The sequence below is a fragment of the Impatiens glandulifera genome, chromosome 8, assembly GCF_907164915.1.
Source record: "Impatiens glandulifera chromosome 8, dImpGla2.1, whole genome shotgun sequence".
Taxonomy (NCBI): Eukaryota; Viridiplantae; Streptophyta; class Magnoliopsida; order Ericales; family Balsaminaceae; genus Impatiens; species Impatiens glandulifera.
Window position 1 is genome coordinate 6,576,803 of NC_061869.1, and position 10,154 is coordinate 6,586,956.

The 10,154-nt window shown below is 27.0% G+C and overlaps 1 protein-coding gene across 1 annotated transcript; it reads left to right on the forward strand.

Annotated features, from left to right (window-relative positions):
* Nucleotides 1-2,014: 2,014 nt before the first annotated feature.
* Nucleotides 2,015-2,834, forward strand: LOC124912819 (transcription factor MYB61-like). Its single transcript, XM_047453463.1, has 2 exons — nucleotides 2,015-2,144; nucleotides 2,236-2,834. Exons 1-2 carry the CDS (start codon nucleotides 2,015-2,017, stop codon nucleotides 2,832-2,834), a joined length of 729 nt encoding a protein of 242 aa, XP_047309419.1.
* Nucleotides 2,835-10,154: the final 7,320 nt, after the last annotated feature.

The window sequence follows — 10,154 nt, forward strand, 5'->3', positions numbered from 1 at the left end:
ATCTTTGATCAAGAAATCCTATTGGTTTATTGTTTGGACTCTCTTCCATACATTGATCTCGAAACATTTCCTCTTTACTTAGATTTTTTATCGAGTCTATTTAATCAATTGTTAAGTGTTTATGGTTTGATTAAATATTCGATTGAATTTTTTACCCTTAATTTTCAAATTTTCCTTGAGATTATCTTACCCATTTAATTGAATCTCATGACTTATGTTGCATTTTATTTTTTAAAATAACCATTCCAAAAGGAAATCAACTAATGATTTATCCCATGTGGAAAATCCCTGCACAAATTAATGGAGGAAAGGGAGATGAAGAACCATGAAAAAAACTTTAATCATGCATGAGGTTAGAAAGTCATTTGTATCAAAAGGGGAAATCCTATTATCAATTATGAATGGCAAGACAAATTTGGAAACCATTATCTATTAAATCATCATAACTCTAAAACAACCATGTTGGAAAATAAATTTAAGGTTTGTTTGTTTGTTTAGAATATAATTCAAGATGCTAACTAGAGACATTAAGAGGTCGAACACATAACTCCTTACAACTCGAGCCCGGTTCAAATCAATCGACCAATTCAATGGTTTGCAGATTGATCGCTAGACTCGACGTTTCCATTATCGCAATGTATGGTTACAAGTTAGTTGATAAAACAAACATATATGATAAAGTGTCTTTCCACTATGGGAGACAAAAAAGCCTAAAAAATAGATTAATCCTTCAATCTTGATATAGAAGAAAATCAAATCTCTAGAAAGATGTAAAAGAATGTGTCCTTTTAATAGAAGAAACAAGTGAAGGACAAAAATAGTAAAAAGAAAAGAACAAACAATTCACCAAAAGAGAGGGAATGAAAATTATGAAATAAGAGGCAAAAACATGGATTAGGTAAATTAAGTTTATTTGTTAAACTTATTTAATAATATCGTAAAATTTATTCGAATGTTCGCTAGGTGTATTTAAAACATTGAATCGATCAACTTATTTAGAACTTTTTCATTTTATTTTTCAAACTTGTCTAATCCAATTTTGATACTAAGCTAACACTTTATATCATCATGGTAACACCAAGAAATTTGACTCTTCTTCCTCTTCCAAGTAATGGTTGAGTGAATGAATGATCATAATACTACTATTACTAACTTTTTCTAGCTTTCCTCGTTGATTTTTCTCTATGAGAATAATTCAAAGATGCCAACTTCCTCTCACCTTTTTATATAGGATGTGCATACAATGATTCATCAATGGCTGTGATTGACTATTTGAAAGTTGTAATGAGAATCTTGATAATCAAAAGATAAAAAATCCAAATGTTAAATAGTAAAGGCAATGTTCACAGATAAAATGAAAACCTAATAAAAGTTAAAAGAATAATGAGAAATAAGGTAAAGCTATACAAATGTGTCCTGTCCTTCATGACAAAATTTAATCATGGGAAGAAACATGGTTTTAAGTTTTGAAAATAAAATACAAAATACTTTTGTTAAGTCAATTTTTTTTCCATATTCGACATCTCCATCTCTGAATATTTGGAAGAGATTTTTTCGATATCGTTTCATTGGTTCGTTCTGTTTGCTCTACTTCAACACTCACTCATTGTTCAGGATCAGGACTTAAATGAGTTCATCTTTGAAATAACCCTCAACAAATTGAATAAATGTTGAATCTTTCTCATTGAAAGTCTTATTTTTTAAAATGTTTATACAATTTGATATATAGATAATCTAGTGTATATTTTGATTTTGAAGATATTATGATGTAATTCTCATTTAAATTATTGAGAACTAATACCTTATAAAAACAAATTTAACTTACCAATCCAAAGTAATATTTCAAATAGGCCCAATAGATAATTTAAGATGTGGGGGACAGTATTAAATCATGATTAAAGTGGTATTTACCAAAAAAGTTATGGCCATAAAATTAGCAAATCCTCTATATATATATACACACAAGACAAGAACACTATGGGAGCTAGCTAGCAGGGATTAACAAAGCTTGAAGATGGTACACCATTGTTGCAGCAAGCAGAAGGTCAAAAAAGGTCTATGGTCTCCCGAGGAAGACGAGAAGCTCATCAAACACATCTCCACCCATGGCCATGGCTGCTGGAGTTCTGTCCCCAAGCTAGCCGGTATATACATATACATAAGATCATACAATTTATAAATATGTGGTTTTGAATTGAAACAATATTCTTATGATACATGCATGACATATAATAGGTTTGGTGAGATGCGGAAAGAGTTGTAGACTGAGATGGATAAATTACTTAAGGCCAGATTTAAAAAGAGGATCATTTACGGAGCTCGAGGAAATGATGATCATCGAGTTTCATAAGATTTTGGGAAACCGATGGGCTCAGATTGCTAAACACTTGCCTGGAAGAACAGATAACGAAATCAAGAATTATTGGAATTCTTGGATTAAAAAGAAGCTTATTGCTCGAGGACTAGATCCAAATACCCATAAGCCCACCAAGGAGATAAATGGAGCTTCATCGACTATTGACCATGTGAATATGATGATCAATGAAATAGTTCCATTCGTGATCTCATCTGATAATCACATCTCGAAGGCGACAACAACTATTTATAAGGATCACGATAAATTTGGACATTTTGGCGATGAAGATGTAAGATTGATGGATAATTTGGCGAAGCAATGTGTAAATGGAAATGGAGGAGAAGTGAAAGCTTATGAACATGATTATGATTATCTTCATGGTTCTAACTTGGATTTGGATAGATTTATGGGGTATGAAACATTAATGTATAATACTAGTTTGATGAGTCCTATTGATGATCATATATCTTGGGATTAATTGATTATATATATTTATATATAGCTAATTATATTGGTGTTTGACTTATATTATTGTTTGTATTTTGAATGATTTGATAAACAAGTGGTTTTGAATATGGTGTGAAAATGAAATGTTATTGATATTTTATAATAAAGTTTTGACTTTTTATTTTTCAATATTGATCATTATAATTTCAATTCTCTTTGTACATTTAAAAACTCAAACAAGCCCAAGTATTAATGTTGTCAAGGCCCGTTTGTTCGGCCTTAACTTTTTTACACACCATGGTACAAAAGAAAAAAAAAATATTTTCTAAGGAATTTATCAAAAACAAAAATTGAAATTTGTCGAGAAGATTTAAACACATGACCTTGCGAAAATGTGGAAAGATTTTCATAGAATTGTACATCAACTCAAAAAAGTAAAGAATTTAATATGGAAATTTCGTAATAAATTATTTATTTTTTCACTAAAGAGGAATGAAAGTTTTAAATACACCAGTTAATAAGAGTTTTGATTATGAGATCAATAAATAGTATTACCAGATGGGTCTGTTGAGAGTTGCTGCCTCAACTCTCCTTATCAATACTCATAATTATCATTATCTTTTATATTTAAGTTAAATTATTAAATGATAAGTTGTATTATTATTTATATACAATTAATTAATAATATTTAAAATAAACTTTAACATATAAAATTAAAATATATTATATTAATTTTTTTATATTAAATTAAATTTATTTAAAAAAAGGTCGTTATATTTAAAAATAATAATAATTGTTGGAGCACAACGAAAAATCATGGCATAAAAATAAAAATAAAACATTAAAAAAACGTTATTCAATAAATTATTAAGCTCGTAAGTACTCGAGAAGAACGATTAACTCCGACATACTCTATCGACTTTCCGAAACGAATCTCATAAAGAGTCATAATAATAACAATGTTGTGAATTATACAAATCAGACGACTACGATCATTGAAAGTTCGACGATTTCTCTCAAACTAGGTAGTGCACAAAAAAATAATTTAAATGATAACTCAAATATATAGGTCTACCATATCAGTTACATCAATCTAAACTTTCAAGTAACTACCCAAAGACCTAGACATCACCCAATGAATCTTAGTAATACTTTACAAAAGATTATAGATACTAGTGATTCATTGACAATGCAAATTAAGTGAGTTGTCGATTCAACCTCCTTGTGACACATACGACAATGGCTAACCATAATATAATATTTATTCATGCGTATATCATCTGTAAGAATTTCATCGTGAATAACGTTATATCCAAAGAATGAGATCTTGGATGGAATCTTTGACTCTCAAAGTTTTCCTGACAAAAATTATATAAAATCATCTTAACGAACAAATTGTAGCAATGTTCTACATGGAAACTATCAATGTCATAACAACGCATAACGTCTTGTTCAGACAAGGACACTTACTTACGTCCTACCAAAAATAAAACTTTATTATGGGACGAACTCTCCATAATATTTAATCTCATTCTATATCAAATTCGGCTAGTTATCTCCTATTTTAGCCTAGCAGCAACAAGAGGTGGATATCCACAGCCTCCTAGAGAGGTCCTAGATTCGAGTCCGTCAGACGGCAAGTTTCGTGCCTAGCTAAATGGTTAAGTGTGTTTGCGGGCTATATGTTTAACCCCTTGTGGACATATTTTTTTAATTTGGCTTACGAAATCACTAGACCAAAGATCAAACATGTCCTTAATTGTAATTTTTCTACATATAACAATGGAAGCAAGTTCGGGATACGTCGTAGCTAGACTTTTAACATTATATCAAACGTCGTCCCAAAAACTGATCGAAGAACAATCCCCACAATGAACCTAGACTGCCCACGAAATGTTTTCCACGTAGAATAAATTTCTTTGCAAATGTTACACGCCTGCACCCCGCTGGATAATTAGATATTTTGGTGAACCAATCAGACAAATCATGATCATACTTATATCTAATCATTGATGCCCAAAGACTATTCGGCTCCGTAGAAAATTTACTGCACCATTTTGATAGAAGAGTCTTATTAAGAGAAATAAAATCTCGAATATTTAGACGTGCTTTATTTTTAAAACATTTAAACTTATCTCAACTAATTAAATGACAAAATGATGAGTTGTAAGATCTCCATTTAAATTTACATATTATTATTTTCACCGTCACACTTTTAAAAAAAATAATAAAGACATCATATATGTGGGGACAATATTTTTATTAAGAATTAATCAACTCCTTTATAAATTATATATAACAACAGTAAATAAAATAGGTAGTATTAAGAAAATAATTAAAAGAACAAAAATATAATTTTATCTTTATATTACATTTTTTTACTACCAATAAAACACAAAATTGGAAACATATATAATTTATACCATTTTGTATAATTTAAATTAATATATATTATACATTTTATATACATTCTTATAATTTCAAACCCTGTATAATTCATAATTCCTAACAATACATATTAAACATAATTTTGTTTCAATTTCTCTTCTAAAAGATAATATTGAATAATAACGTGTTGTCTCTACTTTGTTTTTTCTAACCAAACTAGTGAATTTTTTCAACATTATATCCTAAGTTTTCAGACCATCAAAATTAAATAATCAATTTAAATTTAGAATATTTGGTTAATGAAACTAACAAAATCCTCAATTTTTTATGGCGATTCACATTAAAGTTGTGTGCTTGATAACCTCTTTTAGTCTAACGGCAAAAGGAGGTGGATACCTCAGGTCCCCAGTCTCTCGAGGTTATGATTCGCTTATACGGTTTAATTGATTGAGTTGTTTTGTGGGATATATGCTTAACCCGTGGGAATTAGTTGCACTCCGAAGGAGAAAAAACTCAACGTTCTTAAAAAAAAAAAAAAAAAAAAATTCAACTTGTAACTTATTTCAAATTTATTAGGTGTTAAATTTTCATTTGATAATTAATCGATGAAAATCACTTAATTATTTCAAAATCACTTAAGTTAGGAAAAATGTTTTTAAGTAGAGATTTTCTTACTCAATACTTAATCCATATGTTAACATGGCTGAAAAGAATGTTTTTTTTAACTAGGATTTATATATATTAGATTTTAGATTAAATGATAATAATTTGTTTTAATCGATGTTCATTGTGTCGATTTTTCCCCTCATTATTCTCTTCTTTTGTTTCCTATTTTAAAATAAAATATTTATCTCGACATTTTTAGCTATAGTGAAGAAAATCTATTTGAATCACAAATTAAGTAATTATAAAATTTTAAATTTCTAAAAGTTATTACACAACAAGGAGGATGATTTAATATCTTTCCTTAAAAAGATTAATATGTATAATTTATTTATTGTCTAAGTAATACACATTTTTTTTATAAAGGATAAACAAAACAAAAAAAATCAGAACTTAATTTATAATATTTAGAAAGAAAATTGAATTATTATTATTTTTTTATTTTAAAATTTAACATATTCTTGTCATCAACTAATTGAGGTGTTCTTAATGAAAATTAAATATTAGATATTTACTATTTTAAATCAAATTATTTTCACTTAAACTACGAAGTGAATTAAAACGATTTTATTTATTTATTATATTAGCAAAAAAACAACTAGGTTGCACTACCAAACAAGATTTCTTAAACTATATATCGATCTTGACCAAATTAAATGTCTGTCACATGATAAGAGAAGATAAGAGTTTCAGTTTTTGTTCTTCAAAATAAAATGTGTTGAAAATTGAATAAAAACAAAAAACAGCAAAGAAAGGATATAAGAGTTTCAATCTTATCATTCTCATTTCACACTCATATATTTATTTATCTTTTTTTATTATTATTATAATAGTATATATAATCAAATCATTTTGACCATTTATTTTGTTGTACTAATTTTTATTGTTAATTGGACCTTTGCTATTAGTAATGTATATTTTAATGAAGTTTATTTGTTATTTTAAATGTAAGCAATGGTGAGTATTTTATAGGTATTTTTTTAGAAAGTTCTAACAATTGGTGACCCGTGTTTTAAAAATAATTATAATAAATAAATGAAAACATAGTTTTGTGAGTTCATATTATCTAAAAGTAATTAGGGATTCTAAGTCATATGTAACATTTGATTTCTTATACATCAACTCTTATTATTTGAGTTATCTTAATGAATTCTTATTTTTTTAATAAAAAAATTGACTTAATTTTTTCATTAAAAATATCCCAAAGTATTAAATGATATAAACATTTTGTTAGGATAAACAACATATTCTAAATTTTCAAATAGAATTAAACAATTACATCGTAATGTTAAGAAACCTACATAAAATGAATCTAACTTTATCGTATTATATTGGGTATTTTTTGCGATTTTGACATAATGAATACTAAAACTTTGACATGTTTCATAATTCTATTGGGTGATCGCTACACATGCAATGGATGTCGCGCATTCGAATATCTCGTTAAATTTGTTTGTTTTTCGTCTAATTCCTAAGAATATTCTTGCATTTCTTTCTAAACATATTGGTATACTATACCTCCAAAGGCTTTTTCAAACCGGATAATAAATAATATATTTTATTTATTTATTTTAATATTAAAATTTAAAATAAATATATTTTTCTTTACAAATATTTGAAAATTTAATTTTAATTCAAGTTTTTCGAGTTGAGTCAAACTTGTAGATAAATAGTCGAGTCGAGCTCAAATTTATAAATCGTTCGAGCTCGAGTTTGAGTCGAGCTAATAAATATTTAATTGAGTCGACTCATTTACAGTCCTATGCCAAAGGTAAAAATAAATAAAAATAAAAGTGAATTAACCAGGTTTGAACAGTTAGGCCTTGTTCGTTTCAGGTTATTTAAATAACCTGAAGGGAGAAAATAATGATTATGGGTGATAATTTTGAGAAAATAATCATGTTTTTTTGGTAAAAAGACTTAAAGGGTATTCATATATATAGATAAAATAAACAATAATAATTTAAAATAGAGGGTATTTTAGTATTTTGGTTAATGAATTTGTTGATTTGATGAATGAGAAAGGGAGTGATGTGATAATTGATTTTGTTGGGTTATTTAAAAATTTGAATAAGAACAAGGCCATAATTGAGAATTTTGAGTTTTGAATTTTGAGTGTGAGGTTTAATGTATCATATTATTAGGTGCGATCATAATATTTAACTAAGTAAGATTAATTTTTTATTTTAATAATAATACAAAATTATTACATTTAATCAATCTAACATAAAATATATATATATTAAGAGCTCAAACATGAAATTCAAACATCTTATCAACCATCCAATCAAATAATTTTATCATTTAAATACCAAAATTATCATATAATTTTATTTACTCTCTAAACTATTATTCTCTCACCTACACCATATCCTCTAAAGTCAAAGGGTATATTAGTCTTCAAATTTGAAAAACCAATTTTTTTTCTAAATTTTAACCAACAAAATTTGTTAGGATAAAACCCGAAAAAAACCTTGCTCAAACAAGAGTAAAAAGTAATAATAAATTTATTTTATCTGAGCTCCCAAACGTTAAGTATCATTTATCATATAATTGATTGTCTCAATCATTCATAACTGAAATATATATCCTCACATTTATATATGTAACCTACTCTTAGATCTAGATCTTTTTTAAACTATAACTTAATGTAAGTTTGAAGTCGATCCCCATAAATGCTCACTAAGTATAATCAAACATAATTCCATATATATGTGTTTATTGAGATATTTGTTACCAATAGAAAGTCAATTTAAAACAAAAAAAAAAAGTTAAAAACAAAAAAATCCCTTATACCTACTATATTACAAATCATATACTCTATCTACTACTCTTCAACCATAATTTTAGTAAATATATTTCTCCCCCCAAAAAATAAATGACTTCAATAAATATTTCACCAATTTCAAAATATTTATTTTAAATACCCAAAAATGTATGGGAAACATGCCCCCAAACATTAAAAGCTTTGACCTAACTAATTTCCATTAAAATATTCCTAAATATTAAAGCCTTTTTACAAAACATTCTTTCTTTGTCAAACATGGATAAAATTCTCTATATATAATAAAATATTTCTTAATCTCCGGATTATTTATTAATGGACCCATTATTTCATTTTTAGACAATGGAACAGTTGTGCTGCTTTCCTATCCGTATACATATAGAATTTCTTGATTAAAAATTGTTAAGGCAAGTTTGTTTGAAAAAAAATGTGTCACGATGAAACGACGTCGTTTTAATCTTAAAAACGTCAAATTACCTATCTCATTCATATCGATCGTCACTTGATTTTGTTCAACTATTGCTTCAATTTTTAATGATAATTAGGTTAATCTCACAACAAAATTCAAATGTTTTTTTTTTCAAACTTAGAGTATTGGTAATAATAAAGAATGGAGACAATAATTAAGGGTGGATACCCTACAATAGCATAAGAATCTTGAATAACTGCGTTACTACAAAATTGAAATTAATATTTTAACCTAAGATTGAACTTCATCCTAATCTTCATTGTCCCCACTAAGCTCACACAGCTAATCCAAATTCCAAGTCTCTCAACTACCAATATTATAATACTAATTATCAATTCATTTTGCCCCTTTTAGAATTAACATCTTCAATTTTTATAAGTCCCTATTTTTAAGCATGTTCCTCAAAATGATCCTCTAAAATTTATGGGTGGTTTTACAAAATTCTATTTGGACTGGTTTCTCACAAGGTTATTGTTCTTGCTTGTATCTCACATTATTTCGATAAGATCCATGATAAAATTGATCTTTAGAACATATGTGGTATCATAACAGGATCGAATCGTCCAATTTTAAAGATAATTCTTGAATTATAACAAAAACATATTATTAAGTCATGTATTTTATCAGAAAGGATTCCCGGTTAAAGGATCTCATGTTCCCCTCATAGAGGGAGCAAAACGGTCAAAAAAATTTTAAAATAATAATTACAAAAATTGATCGTTTTACCTCTACCTATGAAGGGTATAGAGGAATTTCAGGTGATCTTTTGTGACATTTTATACTAAATAATTTTCTAATAAAATCAACTCACATCTTCTCTATATCAACTATATTTACTCTCAAAATATTCTTAAGAGTTGGTTGATGTGAAAATTTTAGATTTAATTCAAATGAACTAATATCAAATCAAATAATTCAAACTATTTTTTATAGTATTTTAAAATATTAAAAATATTTTAATAATTTATTTAACAAAACATAACTAGATAAATCACATTTACATCAAACAACATATATTTTTCAAAAACATTTTATTTTGAAATAAC

Bases quoted from the DNA above. Each gene is read 5' to 3' on its own strand.
- LOC124912819 (XM_047453463.1), top strand. From the start codon at position 2,015: ATGGTACACCATTGTTGCAGCAAGCAGAAGGTCAAAAAAGGTCTATGG. The intron at 2,145-2,235 runs GTATATACATAT...GACATATAATAG, and splicing joins TTCTGTCCCCAAGCTAGCCG to GTTTGGTGAGATGCGGAAAG.